Raw genomic sequence first — 23117 nt, forward strand, 5'->3', positions numbered from 1 at the left:
AACACCCCATGGACAAACATGAATATTCATAAGCTGGACTGTCCCAGCATCCCAGCTCCATCCCTTCAGTGTCTGGAGGAGGCTTAGCACTTGGCTCCTGGCTGTCCAGGGGAAGCTGGGTTATGGCTCTCCATGGACTTTCTGCCAGACGTCCTCACCTCACAGTGCAATCCAGCAGCAGTCTCAAAGCCTACTGCATTGCCCACTGCCCTCCCAGAAACAAGACCCAGGAGGAGACACTTCCAGGACCTGCAGCTGCATGGCCCTGCAGCCAGACATTTACCTTGTCAAGGGCTGTGCAGATTTCTCCTGCAGGCAGCTCTCAGCATCCACCCACTCCCAACTGCCTCCAAGTCCTCTCTCCTTCTCTCCTCTCTTTGTGCCAGCTGCGGTCAGAGCCCCCAACCCTGCTGTGCTGTGCAGTGGAGCTGCTCCTGGGCAGAACTGTCTCTCTGCACCAGATCCCTCTTGCCAGGAGCAAGACTCAAAGAAAAAAGAAAGACTGGATTTGGAGACGTGGCATTTTTCAGGCTCAAGACTGGTGAACTATCCCTGATTAAACTGGTGTTTTTCAGAACTATTTTCCAACCTTTTTGCCATTTGAGTTACTCATTGTTGGAGAAAAATATGTGAATGGCAATACTGTCTAATAAGCAATAAAATGAGAAGAGATAATGTGTTATTCAGACTCTCAAAAACAAATCTGAAAGTTGTTTTTTTGTTCGTTTGTTTTTGTTTTTTTTCCCTGACGTTTTGTCTCAGTGCTAAGATGCTTGAAACAGGATCTAATCACATTCCCTGCATGGGTACGATCTTCAATGTTTCTGTTCAGATTTTTTAAAATCGTTGCAAACATCTACTGACAGTATCCATTTAGAACGTTTCTCAGATCTTTCCTGTACTGATAATTATTTGGCAGGGACCAGGACTTGCTACTACAAGACTGTTGTATACTAGGGTGAGACTACTATCAACGGAAGGAGGAATTTGTTGGCTTATCGGAAATCCAGAGGAAACCAGCTGTGAGGCCTACCATTGAACACTGCTCTATGAATGCCAAGCAACATCTAAAATGTTAAAAATAGGCTTCAATCCTTAGAACCATAGGCTTTCAAACCTCAACGTTTGTTCTAATTGTCTTGGTGTGAGAAAGCTACTGATACTCTCATTTCTTGAGTAGTTGCAGGCAGAGAAAGTCTGAGCCTCTTGCCGTGTCATGGGTTTACGTGGCAAGGTTTTGGTGTTAGGGGGCCACAGGCGTGGCTTCTGTGAGAAGGATCTAGAAGCTGCCCCATGTTTGGCAAGGGCCCCACTGCTGGCCAGAGCTGAGCCAGTAAGTGATGTTGTTTTGCGCCTCTGTGAGAGCAGATTTAGGAAAAAAAAAAACAACACAACACTGCGCCACACAGCAGCTGGGAGAGTGAGAGGAGTGAGGAACAGCCTTGCAGGCGCCAAAGTCAGTGAGGAAGGAGGGGGAGAGGTGCTCCAGGCACACAGCACAAGTTCCCCTGCGGCCTGTGGTGAGGCCCATGGTGAAGCAGGCTGTCCCCCTGCAGCCCATGGAGTACCACGGTGGAGCAGGGTTCCACGCTGCAGCCCGTGGAGGAGCCCACGCAGGAGCAGGTGACCTGGTAGGAGCTGCTGCCCGTGGGGGACCTGTGCTGGAGCAGTCTGCTCCTGAGGGATGGACCCCATGGTATGAAGCCATGTGGGAGCAGTTCTGGAAGAGCTGCTGCCTGTGGGAAGCCCACGCCAGGTCAGTTCAGCAAGGCCTGCATCCTGTGGGAGGGACCCCACAGCACAGGGGACAAGAGTGATTGAGAAGGAGCGGTGGAGAAGCGCTCTAGACTGACCGAAACCCCCATTCCCCCACTCCCCTGCGCTACTCGGGGGGAGGAGGTGGAAGAGGGTGGATGGGGGGATAGGTGCTTTTGGTTTCTTTCCTTTGTTTCTCGCTTTTCTAGCTGCGTAGGAATAGGCAGTAAGTCTTACTGTCCCCCTATGCTGAGTCTGTTTTACCAGTCACAATAATTACTGCGCGTCCTCCCTGTCCTTATCTCAACCCTTGAGCCCTTTTGCTTGTGTTTTCTCCCTGTTCCTCTTTGAGGAGGGGGAGTGAGAGAGCGGTTGTGGTGGAGCTTGTCTGCCCACCTGAGTAAAATCACCACACTGTGTAAGGAGAAAAGCAAGGCAGAGTACACATACCCACACGTCAGGCGACATAGCAATCCAGCTGGCCATACTGTGACCTGTGATGTTTATGCATGTATCTACTCCTTGCTATTTTTCCCCTAAAATACTGTTCCTTTCAGGGAAAGGATTACATACTGCTTTTTCTGTTTAATCATCAACTTGGTGATGAGCTTGAGACCTTTAGAAGCTACTTAGAGAACCAAAATTTTATATCAAACTTTGACTTAAAAGTTGGACATGCAAAATCTACAGATCCAGAGGCAAATGCAGGGATAAAACTGTATGGAAACTGACTTTTAGATCAATAAAACTCACACATACTTTGTTGTTGTTATTAGTTGTTGTTATTATTAAAAGTCCATGCAATGGCCAGTCGTACAAATTGTCAACTGTCAATTGTAGAAAACTGGAGAGCGGCTAAAACTGAGCCATACAAGGAAGTAAACTTCCAAATAATAAATGCAATTACTTTTTATAAAATGAACTTTTTAATTTAATTTAATTTAATTTATTTATTTATTTTTTAAGAAATAGCTTCCTGAGTCCAATCTCTGTTTGCCAAAATATGGTCTTGAATCTAGGTTCCTCACATTGGTGTGAGTGCCTGCCTGTAATGTGCTGTGGAGGTTGGCTATTAGGCTCTGTGTGTGGCAGCAAGGTCATTTGTGAACCTCATTCACTGCAAACAGGGACATGTCAGAGAAACTATTTAAACATGTATCGTTTCTCTCTTCACACCTAGTCTCTACTTTTCATCTGCAGTCCCTTCTCATCTACTCACATTTTTCTTCCAGCACCAGTAGCAAAACAGATGGGCTCACAGGTCATGGGGAATTTATGGGGAATGCTGTTTCAAACGTGTTACTGGCCACAAGATGCTTCTTTTCCTATTGTTCAGTGAATGGGACTAGATAAAGCACTACACTTCCCTGATACAATTGCAGGTTTTTTTTCTGGCTTCATCCCTGATGAATTACTTGTATTTTGAAAATGTGTTCTTAAAGATATCTCAGATCTTTCCCTGCATTTCCTTTGGTGAAGCTTGATTCTTTTGGGCTAATTTTAATTTATTTAACGTTCAGTAAGGGTCTGATTTTATTTAACATGCACGTGCAACTTACCCCCCCAGTCTTAATGGCATTGCAACCACATGCACTGCCCTATATGTTTATTGTAATACTCCTCCCAGCTTTCATTGCATTCATCGTGTCTAGTTTATTTCTAGTCACTATATCCACATTACCCTTTTCCTGTGGCCTGAGTGGCTTTTGAGCATATTCTGTAAGGAAGCAATCCTGTATTAGTCTTATAATCATGCTTGCTTGGTAGTTTTTCCCACTAACATTTTCCTAGGAAATGTCTAGGTAATTGAACTCCTCCACTGGATCATTATGCTGGATTCAATACAGACTTCCTTCATCTGTAAAAACATTTCCTGATATGCTTTCTCATCCTCTCCTGAAAGTCTCTGGCAAGGTCCAAGGACTAACTTTTTCCATATCTCATTCTTCAGTTTACTTCCAATAGTCCCTGTTGTGTCAGCCAAAATCCTAGTGTCATTTATTGCTGTTTATTCGGTATTCTCCCTGTACGCAAATTACTCCCTCCCTCATTACTTTTGTTTTACCTCACCCATCTGCAAACTTTATACCTTGGTAATTTTATCTCCCAGTTGATACCTTGAATTAACCAAGTCTCTGTCATTCCAATGTAATCATAATTTTCCCTCAACATATGTTTCTAATACAGCAATCTTGTTACATACATGTATGTTTCTAGCATTTGTAAAACACATTCATCCTGTTCTTTGTCCTTTATGGTCACTTTTATTTTTTGAATGTGTAGAAAGAAAGGGTTTCCGCATTGACTTAATTTACAAATTCAGTGCCCCTTTCTCTAAGCGTTAAAGTCCTTATCTTTTTTGTCTATGTGAACTCTGCCTTCTGAGCAATAAAAGAAAATTAAGACTCTTTAAATTACTTTTCTCATCTCAGTCTGAAAGTGAAAAACTGCAAAGTCAATCTCTTTATTTTGAAGGGTTGTTAAGCCTTCTCTTTAGGTAAGAGACCTCAAACTTCTCTTCACAGAGGATTTTGAACCAGTATACCAGTAGTTAGCCTATAAGCTCAATCCTTTGCCTCCTTTATTCAGATTGCCCTTTGAAAGTTACTTAAATGGTAGACGCACGTGATTAGTTCTTTCTTTGTCAAGCAGACACTCACGCTGTCAGTCCTCACTGGCTGCCAATACCTTCAGTGTGGACTAAAATTCCTGGAAGCTTTCTGACACCCTTTCAGTATTTTGAACTTTTGTCTGGTTGAGAATTGGAATATTGATTTACTGTCTGGGTTGCTTATACCACGTGTCGTCGTTCCCCCCGCCCGCTTTTTTTTCTTCATTGTTCTCCTTTTCTGACAGAGCTAGGGTGATACAGAAGAGTTTGGATGCTTATTAATCAAAAATAAATCTAATTTTGGAAGTGGAAAACAATCACTGATCTATCTGTAAATGGCAGAGAGCTGCTCTCTAGCTATCTTGCAGCTGCCCATGGAAAGTACAAATCTGGGCTCAGAGGGCTGAAATAATTACACCCTGTTCTGTTTTGAACCAGTCTAATCTTCACTTCAGCTGCTGCTGCCTAAACACAGGGCAGCACCTTAACAATCCAAATGGCTGATTACATGATATATTTACCACTTTTCCTAATCTGAGAAAAGCGCAGTTGAAAAATATGTGTCTCTTAGTTGAATAAAGCCGGAAGAAAAGTGATTCTTCCGTAACTCAGTTTTATAGCTTCGCTCTTCCTTTCCTCCTTTCTCACTTTCACTGTGTCCTATTGTCAGCTGTTCCTCTCCAGTTGCCTTATTTTACAGCTGTTGCTTCCCACTTCTTTTGATATATTTCCCTATAACCCATGTCTACATCTGCACACCAACCTTCTCTTTTCTAGCTAACCGGAGACATATTTCACTGCAGTTCTGTGAGCTGCATGGGCTATTATGATTCTGCCAGCTGATGAAGATTGACCTGCTGTAGAGGGAATGAAAAACTGGGACGTCTTTTCATTCTTCCTGTCAGTAAAACAGCTGCTTCTAAGCCTTCCATTAAGAAAAATAATAATAAAAAAAATCCACCATATTATATTACAGTAAAACTACAAAGTGCAGGGAGATTGATTTAGGCAACATGTGTTTATCCAGATTGGAACATACTTCGAAGTCTGAGGGTGAGGGCCTCATGCTTCAAAGAGCTCTAAGGATTTATGGAACAGTCTGAGAGTGCCGTGTGAACCCATCAGCGTGGACACAGATCTTGGAATCTAGATGTTGGTGTTTGACACATGAATGAACACATGAAACATAAGTAACACTGATCCCTGTTTGAAGGAGATGAGCCTTTGATGAGTGGAAGTGGTTCTATTTTGCTGTATCATGGGATAGAGAGCATGGGAAGCAGTGCATCACTAGTTAGTTCAGAAGTGACTGATAGATAGGGTGGACCTTGCTAGCTCTTGTGCAATCTGTTTGCTACTCGGAGAACTCCTTTCTTTCTGCAGTGAGATATATCTTCCTCAGAAGTAAATGGAATCTAGTTATTTGTGGGCTGAAATAAGAACAAATTGAAATATAGAAAGAACTGTGCCTAGATCAGCAGAGCAATGAAGAAAAAGTCCAAGAGAGGAAAAAGTATATCACAGCATAAGAGAGGAAAAAGGTAATTCAGAATGCAAGCGAATGCATGTAGGAGAAGAAACTAAACAAAATTACACAAAACTATAGAAGAAATAGATTAAGAATATAGAAGTAAAAGATAAGTAATAGAGAGTGAAAACATGCTTACACCAAGAAAACTGTGTTTAAAAACATGCATTTACCTAACTTAGTACTTTAACTTGCAAAATAACATGGCCTCAGTGCCAAAGATCACTTGACTACTGTTAGCTTGTGCAGCACTAAAAGCATAATCATGTCAATTGCTTATTTGCATGATTTTTCATATTCTAAGAGTTGATACGGAAATGATCCGTTCTGTATCAGTACAATTTCTGAACACTTGAAAAGAGATACTGTGGCTTACCCTTCAGAAGAGAATCTCGAGAGCCGAGTCCAGGGGGACAATCACTTCCCTAGCCCTGCTGGCCACACTGCTTCTTATTCCAGCCAGGATGCTCTTGGCCTTCATGGCCACCTGAGCACACTGCTGGCTCATATTCAGCCGACTAGCCACCATCACTCCCAGGTCCTTCTCTGCCTGGCAGCTCTCCAACCACTCATCTCCCAGCCTGTAGCTCTGCTTGGGGTTATTGAGCCCCAGGTGGAGGACCCGGCACTTGGCCTTGTTGAACTTCATGCAGTTGGCCTCAGCCCATTGGTCCAGCCTATCCAGATCCTCCTGCAGAGCTTTCCTACCCTCGAGCAGATCGACACATGCACCTAGCTTGGTGTCATCTGCAAGATCACTGAAGGTGCACTCGATCCCCTCATTCAGATCATCGATAAAGATATTAAAGAGGACTGGCCCTAGTAGTGAGCCCTGGGGAACTCCATTAGTGACCGGCTCCTACTGGCTTTAACTCCAGATAAATGTAACTGGATTACAACAGCAGGCATGTTTCTAGCCACACGTGCCTTTTTCCAGAGAGAAAGCTGAAGAACATGGCAACCCACAGCCTGCTGCACCCTGAGGGGCAAGGGCAGAGCAAAGCCCAGGCTGGCACAACACAAAGCGTTGGGGACGGCCATGGCTCCGGAATGCTGGCCCCAGCGGCGGTTGGGTGGTTGGGCAGGCCTGTAACGGCTGCCCGTGCTGACGGGGAGGCTGCTCAGCTGCCTGCTCCTCCCGCTCAAGTGTCCGCTCCAGACACAACCTCAAGCAGAGGGAGTCAGCTTCTTTTTCCTCTCTCTTCAAGCAGGACGGTGACACGATTGGGTCAGGACAAGTGTGACCTCTGCATGAGGATGACGGGACATGGACAGCATCGGTGAGTCGCTAGATACTCTTGAGCAGAGAGGCAGGGGCTGCCCATGGTCACAGGGAGGTGCTCCTTTGATTTGTGCTTCTTCTCTTTCAGCCAGACACACACAGCGATGAGACCAGACCACGGCAAACTCCTAGCCTCTCTGCCCTCGACAACTGAGCTGGAAAGAAGAGCTGCCAACGCTCTCCAGGACAGGTAGGATCGCCCCAACCCACACCCACGAGGCTCTAACTGCAAGCAGGATGGTGACACGATCGGGGTAGGACAGCAGTGACTGCTCCATGAGGACGATGGGACAGGGAGAGCCTCGGTGAGTCCTGGTAGACCCTTGGGCACAGAGGCAGGGTCTTCCTATGATCACAGAGGGATGCTGCTCCGTTTATTCTGTCTGTTATTAAAGCCAGACACACACAGCGATGGGATGAGGCCAAGGCACAATCCTGGCTTGTCTCCCATTGAGAAGTCAGGTGGAAGGAAGTTCCAGCGCTCTCCAGGACAGGTAAGATCTTCCCAACCCACACCCACCAGGCACTAACAGCAAGCAGGAAGGTGACACGCTCGGTCCAGGAGGGCAGTGACCACTCCATGAGGACGATGGGACAGGGACAGCTTTGGTGAGTTGCTAGAGACCCTTGGGCACAGAGGCAGGGGCTGCCCATGTTAAGAAGGATGCTGCTCTGTCTCTTGGTGCTTCTGTTTCAGCCAGAAACACAGAGCGATAGAACCAGACCACGGCACAATCCTGGCCGCTCTCCCCTTGAGAAGTCAGCTGTAAGGAAGAGCTGCCAACGCTCTCCAGGACAGGTAAGATTGCCCCAACCCACACCCACCGGGTACTAACAGCAAGGAGGACGGTGACATGATCGGGATAGGACGGGAGTGGTCCCTGTATCAGGATGATGGAACAATGACAGCCTCGGTGAGTCTCTGGAGACCGTCGGGCACAGAAGTAGGGGCAGCCTGTGCTCTGAAGAGGATGCTTCTCCATTTGTTGGTTCTTCTTTTTCAGCCAGAATTTCACGGCGATTGCACCAGACCATGTCAAAATCCTTGCCGCTCTCCCCTTGAGAAGTCTTCTTGAATAAGAGCTGCCATCACACTCCAGGACAGGTAAGATTGCCCCAAAACACACCCAGCAGGCTCTGACTGCAAGCAGGACGGTGACATGATCGAGGTAGAAAGGGAGTGATCGCTGCATGAGGTTGACGGAACAATGACAGCCTCGGTGAGTTGCGGTAAAGCCTCGGGCAGAGAGGCAGGGGCTGCCCGTGTTCACAGAGGGATGCTGCTCTGTCTCTTGGTGCTTCTCTTTCAGCCAGAAACACCCAGCGATGGAACCAGACCACGGCACAATCCTGGCCTCTCTCCACTTGAGAAGACTTCTGGGAGGAAGAGCTGCCAAGACTCTCCAGGACAGGTAAGATTGCCCCAAAACACACCCCAGCATGGTCTCATATCAAGACTCTCCAGGACAGGTAAGATTGCCCCAAAACACACCCCAGCATGGTCTCATATCAAACAGTGACACGCTTGGGCCAGGACGGGAGTGAGCGCTCCATCAGGATGACAGGAGATGGATTGACATGGTGAGACACTCGAGGTTGTTGGGCACAGAGGCAGGGTCAGCCCCTTGTCACACGGGGATGCTGCTCCGTTTGTTCTTTCTCTTATTAAAGCCAGACACACAGAGCGATGGGAAGTAGGCCACGGCACAATTGTGGCGACTCTCCCTTTGAGAGGACATCTGGAAGGAACTTCCAGCGCTCCCCAGTAAGAGTAAGATCTCCCCAACCCACATCCACCACTGTTCACAGAAAGCAGGAATGTGACACGATCAGGCTAGGATGGCAGTGACCGCTCCATGGAAACGACGGAACACGGAAAGCCTCGGTGAGTCACTAGAGACCCTTGGGCACAGAGGCAGGGGCTCCCCGTGTTCACAGAGGGATGCTGCTCTGTCTCGTGGTGCTTCTCTTTTAGCCAGTAATGTACAGCAATGGAACCAGAGAATGGCAGGCGACCCTTGGGCACTCAGGCAAACGCTGCCCATGGTTACAGATGCTGCTCTGTTTGGTGCTTTTCCTCTTTCAGACAGGAACACACCTAGGGATGAGAGCAGACCACGGCACACTGCTGGCCTCTCTCGTTTTGAGAGCTCAGCCAGAAAGGATGCCAGCACTCTCCAGGACAGATAAGACAGCCCCAAGCCATTCCCCACTGTGGTGTCACGCTCGGACCAGGAGTGCAGTGACCGCTCAATTAGGATGATGGAACAGATATGGCATCGGTGAGTCGCTGGAGACCCTCGTGCACAGAAGTAGGGGCAGCCTGTGGTCTCAGGGGGATGCTGCTCCGTTTGGTGCTTCTCCTTTTATAGCCAGATTCACACAGCGATGGGACAAAACCACAGCACGCTCCTGGCCACTCTCCCCATGAGAACTCAGCTGGACGGAAGAGCTCCCAACACTCTACCTGACAGGTAAGATCACCCCAAGCTACACCCCCGATGGTCCACAGCAAGCAGGAAGCTGACAGAATGGGGGCAGGACGGCAGTGAATGCTGCATCAGGAAGACGGAACACAGACAGGCTCGGTGAGTCACTAGATACTCTTGAGCAGAGAGGCAGGGGCTGCCCATGCTCACAGGGAGGTGCTGCTTTGTTTTGTGCTTCTTCTCTTTCAGCCAGACACACACAGGATTGCCTCCAGACCACGGCACAATCCTGGCCTCTCTGCCCTTGAGAAGTCAGCTGTTAGGAACTTGCAGCGCTCTCTAGGACAGTTCAGATCTCCCCAACCAAAGCCCAGCAGGCTGGCCGTTGCTGCTCTGTTTGGTGCTTTTCCTCTTTCAGCCAGAAACGGCACAATCCTGGCGTCTCTGCCCTCGAGCACTCATCGGCGAGGAAGAGCTGCCAACGCTCCCTAGGACAATTAAAATCGCCCCAACCCACACCCACCAGCCTCTAACAGTAAGCAGGAAGGTGACACGCTCGGGCCAGGAGGGCTGTGACTGCTCCATGAGGATGATGGAACAGGGACAGCTTTGGTGAGTCGCTAGAGACCCTTGGGCACAGAGGCAGGGGCTTCCTGTGTTCACAGAGGGATGCTGCTCTGTTTCGTGATTCTCCTTTTGCAGCCAGATTCACACAGCGATGGGACCAAACCACAGCACACTCCTGGCTACCTTCCCCTTGAGAAATGTGCTTTAAAGAAGAGCTCCAAGCACTCTATAGGACAGGTAAGATCGCCCCAACCTCCAGCTGCGATGGTCCACGCAGGAAGCTGACAGGACTGGGGCAGGATGACAGTGAATGCTGCATCAGGAAGAAGGGATATAGACAGCGTCGGTGAGTCGCTAGATACTCTTAAGCAGAGAGGCAGGGACTGCCCATGCTCACAGGGGATTGCTGCTCCATTTGTTGCTTTTCCTCTTTCAGCCAGAAACGGCACAATCCTTGCCTCTCTGCCCTTGAGCACTATGCTGGACGGTAGAGCTGCCAACGCTCTCCAGGGCATGTACATGTAAGATCGCCCCAACCCACATCCACCTGCCTCTACCAAAAAGCAGGAGGGTGTCACGCTCGGGCCAGGAGGGCAGTGACTGCTCCATGAGGACGACGGGACAAGGACGGCCTCGGTGAGTCGCTGGAGGCCCTCGGGCACAGAGGAAGGGGTAGCCCGTGTCGACAGAGGGATGCTGCTGCGTTTGGTGCTGCTTCTCTTTCAGCCAGAATCACACGGCGATTGGACCAGACCACGGCACAATCCTGGCTGCTCTCCCGTTGAGAAGTCAGCTGGAATAAAAGCTGCCAATGCTCTCTGGGACAGGTAAGCAGTCTGCCTAATTGTTTCTGTAGCAAGCTCCTCATCTTTTATTATTGAATTACAATCATATGGAATAATACTAATCTTAATACCTAGAATTTCTCATCAATCACTATAAAATACTTAATGTACAGTCATCCTTTTGTGAGGATAAACCAGTGAGGTAAACCTGACTGCAGACATACAAGATGAGGAGCTTGCTTTGCTGTTTGGAAAATTGCTGCATGTTTTCTCCTTGTTAGTTTTCAAATAAGGAAAAACCCTTCTGTGTGCAGCCAGGTCTCTAAGGAAAGCAGGTGGGAGCTGGTGCAAAGGGGCTGTAACATGCAGCTGCAGACTTCAGTGCAGAAGTGTGGTGTAAGGAAAAGTGATGCAAGCGCCAGGTGGCCAATGAGAGAAATGTCAGGGTTGGGGTGGTGAGGAGCAAGGTTGTCCACGCGCTGTCAGACCTCAAGAGTCTGCTTTTCCTCCCGTATTTTTGCATGTGCATGTGCATGTGCTAAGCCCCTCCCTCCGCTGCTGGCCACGCTGCTTTTGATGGAGCCCAGGAGGCAGTTGGTCTTCTGGGCTGCAAGCACGCGCTGCTGGCTCATGTCGAGCTGCTCATCCAACAGAACCCCCAAATCCCTCTCCACAGGGCTGCTGTCAGGGAGTTCTTCTTGTGCCTGCTATTGCTCTGACACAGGTGCAGCACCTTTTGTTTGGACTTGTTGAAGCCAGGCACCCCCTGGCACCAAACCGCCCGCTGGGAGCAGCTGCAGAGCTGCAGGCCTGCGGCTGGGCAGCACGCGCTGTCAGGGGGAGCGCAGCAGTGGGGCCGGGCACCAGGGGAGGGGAGCGCCGAGACGAACACCCCAGCCCTCCTGGCGAAGGGCAGCATCGCCGTGCCCCAACCCCACCAGACCTCACAGCGGGCACGCGAGGAGGCGGTGGGCACAGCAGCAGGAAGAGGGGGAGATGGCAGCAGGGGTGTGGATGGCACCACCAAATAAATTGTTAGCTACACTGAGACTTTATATATATATGATTTATTTTCTACATTGTATAGATGTATTTGCTGAGGGCCTTCCGTGTGCCCCATCCGCTGGCCCGGCCCTGTTGTTGCCAGCTCCTAGGGCGCTGCCCTAGTGTTGCCGGCGGGGTGGCCTCTTCTTGGCTGCTGGAGAAGAGGCCTGGGAGGTGGGGGCCCTCCTCTTCGGGGATCGCCGGGGCCCCCTTTGGGGATGGTCCCTGCCCTGTTCTGCTGTGGAGGGTCCAGGCACAGCCTCTGGTGTCTCCTCCTGGGGCGCTTCTTGGTTCCCCGGGTCCTGAACCAGGCTGGAGGGGGGCAGGCCGGGACCCCCTTGAAGGGCAGCACTGGAGCTGCCCGCGACTTGGTCCGTGCTGGCTCCAGCAGCGTTGTTGGAGGGCTCTGGACCAGGACCAGCAGTCCCCTGTCGGGAGCCAGAAGGCCTGGGGGCAGCTGCGGGGCTGCCTGCCTGTCCCATGGCAGCACGGGAGCCCTCCAGGCCCAGCAGGCGGTGGGCCACCCAGCTGCACCGCTGCACCGTGATGCTGATGAGCTGGTGCACAAAGGTGGCTGCGTGGTCCGCCATGGAAAGCTGCAGCAGCTGGACCAGGCGATCTTCATCCAGCCCCAGGAGGCCCAGGGCGGAGGTGAGGAGGTCTTCCACCATTTGCGCCTCCGCGTGATCAGCCCCATGGATGCGCCCCAGCTCCTGGCGCAGCCAGGGCAGCACGGGACGGATCAGAGTTGGGTGGTCTCGCAAAAGGGAGGCCCAGACTTCAGGCTGGAGGCCTCCCACAAGAGCCGGCCCTGCAGCTGATGGCGCAGATGCTGCAGGGTGGTGACGGGGGCCGGTGGTGGCTGCGTGGCCACGAGCTCTCCCAGCCGGCTGGGCCACGAGGGATGCCTCTGCCGGCGGTGGGATGACGACCTCCTCAAATTTGTTGTCTGCCCGCACCGAGTGTATGATGGAGCTGACCCTCCTCTTGCAGAGGGGGCACTCGGGCTTGCTCTCCATCCACTGCTGGATGCACTGGAAGCAAAACTGGTGGAGACATGGCATCACGTAGCCCGCGTTGTCCCAGGTGTCAAGACAAATGGGGCAGCGGCTCTCCAGTGCCGTGGCCATGCTCTCCAGCTGCTGCAGTGGGCTGCGTGGAGCAGGGGATGAGGGGCTGCTCCTCCTCACCAGCGCTGCAGCAGCAGCAGCAGCTGTCACGCTGCAAAAGGCAGAGAAGAGGCCACGGTCATCGGCTGCTCTAGGGGCAGCTGGAAGAGCTGTGCAGGTCCCCAGAGGAGGAAACCCTTCCAGCTGCCCAGGGGGAGGTGTCCCTGCAGTGCTCACCTCTGCTGCTGCGAGCGCTCCTCCTGGGTCTCCCGACGGCCCAAACGACGCAGGACCGTGGAAGAAGCTCCGATGGCTCTGGGAAGGGCACTGAGAGCTGCTGCAGCAACTCCCAGGGCACGACACCAGCACCAAGGCCAACCTCGCTCCTCACTCCAGACCTCACGTAACCGCTCAGCCGGAGTGCGGGCACTAGCCGGCGGGGTGGGACTCTGCACCCACATATAAGCAGTGAGGGCCACGCAGTCACAATCCATTGCTCACTGACATCACAGTCCATCGCTTGGAGACGCCACCAGCTACCCGTAGGAGATATGCCAATGGCCCATCCTCACCTCGGCAGCTCTCTGGCCCCAGATTCTGAGGCCTCCCGCAATGCTCGTGTCCACTTCATGCCCCCCAACTTTTGTCTTGTCCTGGGCAAGAGTCTGCTTTTCCTCCCGATGGACATCTCCATTGGAGAAGAGCTGGATTAATATCAATAGAAGAAAGATACTCAAAACTGAAATGTAATAAAATTCACCCTTTAAAATGAGAGGAGACATTTATTAGGTGCTTTTTGAAATCTTCCTCCTTAACTACACTATGAAAGCTCTCCAATTAATTCTCCAAGTCTTGAAGACTTAAATAAAACTATGGAAGACATATGTTTGCTTAGGAGTTTCCGCCTTTTAATGAGTTCCATGGTGGATTTTGGTGCTTAGTCTGTGAATGTCAGGTACTGAGAGGAGAATGATGCGCATTGAACCATCGGACATTGGTCCATTTTTCCTCTTGGGAAACACAAAGACAAGTGTGAGGCCTGAATATGTTTTGAACACAATGTTTAGTCCCACCCTCAGGAGACCTCTTGCCTGGGAGTGTTGTTCTGAGGATATTTTCCTGCTACAGGTGTCTCTGCACACTTACTTGCAGGCTCAGGAAAGGCTGGTGTGGCTAGCTTTGGGCCTCACTAGTGGACAGGCACGATCAGACAGCCTGTTCTTCACTCTGACATTTGGCAAGCCCCAGAGCATTAGACAATAACAGCGAGGGGAATTTTTGTAAATGAAGAGCTAAAGTCTGACTTTAAGGAGAAATTACATGACCCGGAGAGCAGGCTGGGGACAGCCAATGAGATATCTCTGTGGTTGGTGCAGGCCGCACACAGACGTACAGGCACTGACAGAATGAGAGCAGGATGCAGACATCGCCCTGACCATACAGTCACGGCATCCTGCGGGCTGGTAGGGCCCTCTGAAAGTCAACAAAGCCAAGGCTTTGCTCAGAGTTCCCACAGAACTGTTGAGCTGTGGAGAATGACCTCTTTTCAAAACTATTTCTCAGAGCAGTGCAAAGTGCTACATCATGGGAGGAAAAAATACATGAACCGGGGCCAGCCAGCTAAAAGATGTCTTTGCAGACAAGGATGCAGGTATCCTGCTGGATAAGAAGTTGTACATGATCCAGCAATGTGACCTTGCTCTAATGAAGTCTGGTGGTATTCTGGGCTGCACTGGTAAGCATGTTGCCAGCAGGTTGAAGGAGGTGATCCTTCCCCTCTCCTCAGCACTGCTGAAGCCATACGTGCAGTACTGTGTCCAGTTCTGGAGTGCCCAGTACAAGAGAGACCTACACATCCTGGAGAGTCCAATGTGGAGCCATCAAGATGGTGAGGGGACTGGAGCACCTCTTCTGCGAGGAGAGGCTGAGAGCTGGGACTGTTCAGCCTGGAGGAGGCTCAAGGGGCATCATATCAATGGCAATAAATGCCACGGAAGGTGAGGAGGTGAAACTGGTGCTGCTGTCCAGGGAACGTGAAGTGACTTCTCCCCTTGAGAAGTCTTCTTGAATAAGAGCTGCCATCACACTCCAGGACAGGTAAGATTGCCCCAAAACACACCCAGCAGGCTCTGACTGCAAGCAGGACGGTGACATGATCGAGGTAGAAAGGGAGTGATCGCTGCATGAGGTTGACGGAACAATGACAGCCTCGGTGAGTTGCGGTAAAGCCTCGGGCAGAGAGGCAGGGGCTGCCCGTGTTCACAGAGGGATGCTGCTCTGTCTCTTGGTGCTTCTCTTTCAGCCAGAAACACCCAACGATGGAACCAGACCACGGCACAATCCTGGCCTCTCTCCACTTGAGAAGACTTCTGGGAGGAAGAGCTGCCAAGACTCTCCAGGACAGGTAAGATTGCCCCAAAACACACCCCAGCATGGTCTCATATCAAGCAGGACAGTGACACGCTTGGGCCAGGACGGGAGTGAGCGCTCCATCAGGATGACAGGAGATGGATTGACATGGTGAGACACTCGAGGTTGTTGGGCACAGAGGCAGGGTCAGCCCCTTGTCACACGGGGATGCTGCTCCGTTTGTTCTTTCTCTTATTAAAGCCAGACACACAGAGCGATGGGAAGCAGGCCACGGCACAATTGTGGCGACTCTCCCTTTGAGAGGACATCTGGAAGGAACTTCCAGCGCTCCCCAGTAAGAGTAAGATCTCCCCAACCCACATCCACCACTGTTCACAGAAAGCAGGAATGTGACACGATCAGGCTAGGATGGCAGTGACCGCTCCATGGAAACGACGGAACACGGAAAGCCTCGGTGAGTCACTAGAGACCCTTGGGCACAGAGGCAGGGGCTCCCCGTGTTCACAGAGGGATGCTGCTCTGTCTCGTGGTGCTTCTCTTTTAGCCAGTAATGTACAGCAATGGAACCAGAGAATGGCAGGCGACCCTTGGGCACTCAGGCAAACGCTGCCCATGGTTACAGATGCTGCTCTGTTTGGTGCTTTTCCTCTTTCAGACAGGAACACACCTAGGGATGAGAGCAGACCACGGCACACTGCTGGCCTCTCTCGCTTTGAGAGCTCAGTCAGAAAGGATGCCAGCACTCTCCAGGACAGATAAGACAGCCCCAAGCCATTCCCCACTGTGGTGTCACGCTCGGACCAGGAGTGCAGTGACCGCTCAATTAGGATGATGGAACAGATATGGCATCGGTGAGTCGCTGGAGACCCTCGTGCACAGAAGTAGGGGCAGCCTGTGGTCTCAGGGGGATGCTGCTCCGTTTGGTGCTTCTCCTTTTGCAGCCAGATTCACACAGCGATGGGACAAAACCACAGCACGCTCCTGGCCACTCTCCCCATGAGAACTCAGCTGGACGGAAGAGCTCCCAACACTCTACCTGACAGGTAAGATCGCCCCAAGCTACACCCCCGATGGTCCACAGCAAGCAGGAAGCTGACAGAATGGGGGCAGGACGGCAGTGAATGCTGCATCAGGAAGACGGAACACAGACAGGCTCGGTGAGTCACTAGATACTCTTGAGCAGAGAGGCAGGGGCTGCCCATGCTCACAGGGAGGTGCTGCTTTGTTTTGTGCTTCTTCTCTTTCAGCCAGACACACACAGGATTGCCTCCAGACCACGGCACAATCCTGGCCTCTCTGCCCTTGAGAAGTCAGCTGTTAGGAACTTGCAGCGCTCTCTAGGACAGTTCAGATCTCCCCAACCAAAGCCCAGCAGGCTGGCCGTTGCTGCTCTGTTTGGTGCTTTTCCTCTTTCAGCCAGAAACGGCACAATCCTGGCGTCTCTGCCCTCGAGCACTCATCGGCGAGGAAGAGCTGCCAACGCTCCCTAGGACAATTAAGATCGCCCCAACCCACACCCACCAGCCTCTAACAGCAAGCAGGACGGTGACACGATCGGGCCAGGAGGGCAGTGACCGCTCCATGAGGACGATGGGACAGGGAGAGCCTCGGTGAGTCCTGGTAGACCCTTGGGCACAGAGGCAGGGTCTGCCTGTGCTCACAGAGGGATGCTGCTCCGTTTGTTCTGTCTGTTATTAAAGCCAGACACACACAGCGATGGGATGAGACCAAGGCACAATCCTGGCCTGTCTCCCATTGAGAAGTCAGGTGGAAGGAAGTTCCAGCGCTCTCCAGGACAGGAAAGATTTCCCCAACCCACACCCGCCAGGCTCTAACTGCAAGCAGGACAGTGACATGATTGGGGTAGGACGGGAGTGACCACTCCATCAGGACGATGGGACACGGACAGCCTTGGTGAGTTGCTAGATACTCTTGAGCAGAGAGACAGGGGTTGCCCATGTTCACAGAGGGATGCTGTTCTGTCTCGTGGTGCCTCTCTTTTAGCCAGAAACCCACAGCGATGGAACCAGTCCATGGCACAAGCTTAGCCGCTCTCCCCTTGCGAAGTCAGCTGTAAGGATGAGCTTCCAATGCTCTCCAGGACAGGTAAGATTGCCCCAACCAAGGACAGGAGTGAGCACTCCAACAGGATGATGGGAGGCGGGGCGCCGGCCAATAGGGAGGCGCGCGGGGGGTCACGTGGCCGCGCCCGCCGGGTAGGCCGGCAGGGAGGGAGGGGGGAGGCGGGGCTTCACCACAAAGCCCCCTGTTTGCCCTTGAACTCCCCCCGGAGTCTCCCCATTTCTCCCCGAACTGACCTCAAAGCTCCCCCTTCCCACCCTAAGTGCTCCCATTTCCCCCATAAATGCCTGTTTCTGCCCCCATTCCCCTAGTTTCCACCCCAAACACCCCCATTTGCCCCTGAACTCCCCCCAAAGACCCCTATTTTGCCCATTTTCCCCACAAGTGCCCCCATTCCCCCCTATTTCCACCCCAAATGCCCCCATTTGCCCCTCATTTCCCACCAAAGACCCCTATTTCCCCCGTTTCTCCCCGTTTCCCCCATAAGTACCCCCATTCCCCCCAAGTTTCCACCCCAAATGCCCCCATTTCCCCCCAAAGACCCCTATTTCCCCCACAAGTGCCTCCATTCCCCCCAGTTTCCACCCTATTTCCCCCCCCAAAGAGCCCTATTTCCCCCCAGTTTCCACCCCAAACGCCCCCATTTGCCCCTGAACTCCCCCCAAAGACCCCTATTTCCCCCCCATTTTCCCCACAAGTGCCCCCATTCCCCCTATTTCCACCCCAAATGCCCCCATTTGCCCCCTGTTTTCCCCCAAAAGACCCCTATTTCCCGCCCATTTCCCCCACAAGTGCCCCCATTCCTCCCAGTTTCCACCCCAAACGCCCCCATTTGCCCCTGAACTCCCCCCCATTTCGCCTCCATTTCCCCCCCATAAGAGCCCCATTCCCCCTATTTCCACCCCAAATGCCCCCATTTGCCCCCTGTTTTCCCCCAAAAGACCCCTTTTTCCCCCCATTTGCCCTATAAACCCCCCCTGACCCCCCCCAGTCGGCCCTGGACGGGTACCCCGTCTGCATCTTCGCCTACGGGCAGACGGGCAGCGGCAAAACCTACACCATGGAGGGGCCGGGGGGCGCCGACCCCACAAGTTGGGGGGTGATCCCCCGCGCCGTGCGGCACCTCTTCGGGGGCGCCCGCCAGCTGGAGCACAAAGGGTGGCAGGTGGGGGCCGAGGCACCGAGTTTTGGGGGAGGTTGGGGGCTTTTTGGGAGGGGGTTTAGGGCTATTTGGGGGATTTGGGGGCTTTTTGGGGGGGAGTTAGGGCTTTCAGGAGCTTCTTTGGGGGGGGTTTAAGGCTTTTTGGGGCTTCTTTGGGCGGCGCTTAGGGCTTTTGGGGGCTTCTTTGGGTGTGTTAGCGCTTTTGGGGGGGCCTTAGGGCTTCTGGGAGGCTTTTTTGAGGGGTTAGGCCTTTTTTGGGGGATTACGGCTTTTGAGATCTTTTTCTGGGGGGGATTAGGTCTTTTAGGGGCATTTTTGGATGGGGTTTTGAGCCTTTTGGGGGTTTAAGGTGTTTGGGGGGTGTTTAGGGCTTCTTGGGGTACTTTTCGGGGGGAGGTTAGGGCTTTTGGGAGGCTTTTAGGGGGATTAGGGCTTTCTGGAGGCTAATTTAGATCTTTTGGGGGCTTTTTTTGGGGGGGTTAGGGCTTTGTGGTCTTTTGGGGGGCTTTTTGGGGGGAGGTTAGGGCTTTTGGGGGCTAATTTAGGGCTTTGGGGAGCTTTTTTTAGGGGTATTTGGTCTTTTAGGGGCTTTTTTTGAGGGGGTTTTGAGCCTTTTGGGACTTTTGGGGGTTTAAGGTGTTTGGGGGGTTTAGGGCTTCTTGGGGTTCTTTTCTTTGGGGGGGTTAGGGCTTTTGGGGGGCTTTTTGGGAGGGTTAGGGCTTTCTGGAGGCTAATATAGGGCTTTTGGAGCCTTCTTTAGGGGGGTTTAGGGCTTTTGGAGGCTTTTTTGGGGCTTTTTTTGGAGGGTGTTAGGGATTTGGGGGGCTTTTTGGGGGGGTTTAGGGCTTTGGGGGGCTTTTTTTGGGGGGTTTAGGGCTTTGGGGGCTTTTGGGGGGCTTTTTGGGGGTGTTAGGGCTTTTGGGGGCTTTTTTGGGGGGAGCAGGGCTTTTGGGGGGGTTTAGGGTGGGGTTTTGGGGGGAATTTCTTTAGCTTTGGGGACTTTGGGTCTGCTCTTTGGGGTTCTTTATAGGGTTTGGAGGCTTTTGGTGGTTCTTTAGGCACTCGGGGCCCCTTTTTGGGGGGATTTTGCGCCCCCCTGACCCCCCCAAAGTACAGTTTCAGCGCCAGCTTCCTGGAGATCTACAACGAGGCGCTGCGGGACCTGCTGGGGGGGGACAGGGGGGGCGAGCTGGAGATCCGCCACGTCAGCTCGGCCAGCAAGGAGCTGCACGTCCCCAACCTGCGCTGCGTCCCCGTGGCCTCCGAGGACGAGGTAAGAAACCCAAACCCCCCCTCGGAGTCCGTTTGACGTATTTTTCCATTTTTTAACCCCAAATTTGCCCCCCCCCCCAGGTGCTGGGGCTGCTGCAGACGGCCGCCTCCAAGCGCTCGGTGGCGCGCACGGCGCTCAACGACCGCTCGTCCCGCAGCCACTGCGTCTTCCAGCTCCACATCCAGGGCTCCAACGCCTCCCGCGCCCTCCGCTGCAGCTGTGAGCGCCTCTTTTTGGGGTTTTCTTCCTCCCCGGGGGGTGCCGACCTCCTCTTCCTCACCCGAAATCCTCCCCCAACCCAGCGGTGCTGAGCCTGGTGGACCTGGCGGGCAGCGAGCGCTTGGATAAATGCCAAGCCAGCGGGCAGCGGCTGCGCGAGACCCAAGCCATCAACAGCAGCCTGGCCACGCTGGGGCTGGTCATCATGGCCATCTCCAACAAGGTGCTGATTTTTGGGGGAAAAAAGAGCGATTTTGGGGCCACGACCCCAAAATTTTGTCGCTTTCCTCCCCATCCTATAACGATTTTTGTCCCCGTAGGAGCCGCACGTGCCATACCACAACAGCAAGCTGACCTACCTGCTGCAAAACTCGCTGAGGGGCAACGCCAAAATGTGAGCGGGGTTTTTTTTTTTAGGGTGACGGGGTGGTTTTAGGGTCGAGGGTGTAGGGTGCACCCCGCTCGGACACCCCGCTATGCCGTGGATCGCCCCCACCCAGGCTCATGTTCGTCAACATCTCGCCGCTGGAGGAGAACTTCGCCGAGTCACTCAACTCCCTGCACTTTGCCAGCAAGGTTTGGGGGAAATAATGGGGTTTTTGGGGGTTTAGGGGAGGGTTTGGATTGGGGTGGGGGTGGGGAAGGGTTTTGGGGTGGTTTTTGGGGATGGTTTTGGAGGGAGGGAGCGGGGAGGGCCTGGGGAGGAGGGTTTTGGGGTGGTTTTGGGGGAAGAATTTTTGGGGGGGTAAACATTATGGTATGGGGGGTGTTTGGGGTGGATTTGGGGATCTTTGGGACACGGTGATTTGGGGTGCCGTGGGAAATCTGCGGGCAGAGGTTGGGGGAGATGTAGGATGTGTTGGGGGTGCTCGGGGGGGAGAACGTGGGGATGGGTTCAGGGGCAGGTTTGGGATGGGGGGGTTGGTTTGGGGTGTTAGAGGGCAAATTTGGGGCACAGGGGGTGATTTCATAGGGTTATGGGATAAGGAGGGCAAGTAATGGGATATGGGGGACAGGTTTTGGGGGTTATACGGTGAGTTTGGGGTACAGGGTATGGGTTTTGGATTTTGGACATGGGGGGGATTTGGGGGAGGTCATGGGGGGGATTTGGGGGAGGTTATGGGGTGTGTTTGGGATATGGGGGTGTGATTCGGCAAGTTTTGGAGGTTTTGGGGGATTATAGGGCAGATTTGGGATATAAGGGGATGATTTAGTGGGGTTATGGGATATGGGGGGAGGATTTGGGGTTTACAGGACAAGTTTTGGGGGTTTATGGGGTAGGTTCGGGATGGTGTGATTTTGGGGTGGGTTTGGGGGGATTATAGGGCAGGTTTGGGATATGGGGGGTGATTTGGGGGGGGTTAGGTGGTGGGTTTGGGATATGGGGGCGTGAATGGGGGGATTTAGTGGGGATAAAGGGAAGATTTGGGATATGGGGGACAGGTTTTTGGCGGTTATGGGGTAGGTTTGGGAGGGTTAGGGACAGGTTTTGGGGTATTATGGGATGGATTTGGGATGGGGGTGTGATTTTGGGGGTTTTGGTGTGGGTTTTGGGGGGTGATGGGGCAAATTTAAGATATGGGGGTGAGTTGGGGGGGTTATGGGGCAGCTTTTGGGGGGTTATGGGGTGGGTTTGGGGGGGTTTGGGGTAGATTTGGGATATGGGTGCCTTTTGGGGGGGTTATGGGGAGATTTGGGATCCGGGGGGGCCTTTTGGGGTGGGTTTGGGTTGGATTTGGGTTAGTGGGGGGCCTTTTGGGGGCATTTTGGGGCAGTTTTAGGATACGGGGGGGCATTTGGGGGGGTTATGGGGCAGATTTAGGGGTCTGGACCCCCCTCACCCCCCTCGTTCGCCCCCCAGGTGAACGAGTGCATGGTGGGCACGGCCCACGCCAACAAGAAGTAGCCCCGGGACCACCGGGACTCCCCCCCCCAAATTCCCCTCCCCCCCCCCCCCCCCCCAGTTTGTGGTGGGGGGTGTGCAGGGGGTGTAGGCTGTCGCCTCTGGGGGTGGGATGTCTGCGTGGGGTGTGTGCAGCTGTTCCTTTTAGCCTGACCTTAATAAACATGTAAATAAGCAAAAACTCTTCTAATAATTAAAAGAAAAAAAAAAGCTGTCAATTTCCAGCTGCAATCAATTTTCTTCCTCTCCTGCCTGCACCAACCCTATGTGTGAAATTCCAATCTGCCCCAAAACACACGGTTTTGACCCCAAAATGTTCCTTTTTGTCCCCAACGTTGGTGCTTCCACCCCATGTCATGTTAGTTTCCAGTGCTACCCCCGAAACTCTGATTTATCTGTTAAAAATGGGGTTAAAATAACAATAACTCTCCCCAGTTTCATCTGCCTTGTCCAGATGGGCAGAGCAGGGAGCTCTATAGGGAAAATCCATAGGGAAAACCTTCCCCAGAGCACGTTTCTGTCCTATACCCCTCTTGGCACCTATAGGGGAATATGAACAGCCTGCAGGGTCCCACATTCTGATGAGAAAAATCTTATCAAATAACAATAAATTAATGCTTTGAGACTTTTTTTTGCCAGTTAATTATAATCTGGGTACAACTGAACTCCCCAGGGGAGCATTTATGCAGCCCCACATGCAACTGGACCCTCCGTGTTCGCTCTTTCCGAGCAACCCGAAACAATGCCCTAGCCAGCATCGGAGATGTTTTAAAAAATCGGGCCCCAGAAAACGCGTTCCGAGCCCCTTTGGACCATCCAAAACTGCCCCCAAAGGAAGGATGTGTGTGCTAGCCGCACTGGGGTCCGGGTCGGACCTCGGTCGGCTCCGCTATTTCGATGGCAGGACACGAGTGTCCCTCCACGGGCAGTGTGGGTCTGGCTTTCCGAACCCCTAGGCTCCATCCTGGGTGTCGTGTGTGCTCGCCGCATCGGGGTCC

At 52.5% G+C, this 23117-nt stretch overlaps 1 protein-coding gene across 1 annotated transcript in view; it reads left to right on the forward strand.

Moving 5' to 3' along the window:
* The window catches only part of LOC140001203 (carboxy-terminal kinesin 2-like), a 151949-nt gene extending 129612 nt beyond the window's left edge, over positions 1–22337 (forward strand). The window contains exons 9-15 of the mRNA XM_072032373.1: positions 18554–18727; positions 19836–19997; positions 20078–20216; positions 20300–20439; positions 20537–20610; positions 20717–20792; positions 22078–22337. Of these exons, the coding sequence (XP_071888474.1) occupies positions 18554–18727; positions 19836–19997; positions 20078–20216; positions 20300–20439; positions 20537–20610; positions 20717–20792; positions 22078–22122 (810 nt within the window). The 3' untranslated portion in view covers positions 22123–22337. The remainder of the gene's footprint in view (positions 1–18553; positions 18728–19835; positions 19998–20077; positions 20217–20299; positions 20440–20536; positions 20611–20716; positions 20793–22077) is intronic.
* Positions 22338–23117: the final 780 nt, after the last annotated feature.

This window comes from Anas platyrhynchos, chromosome 39 (genome assembly GCF_047663525.1).
Source record: "Anas platyrhynchos isolate ZD024472 breed Pekin duck chromosome 39, IASCAAS_PekinDuck_T2T, whole genome shotgun sequence".
Classification (NCBI taxonomy): Eukaryota; Metazoa; Chordata; class Aves; order Anseriformes; family Anatidae; genus Anas; species Anas platyrhynchos.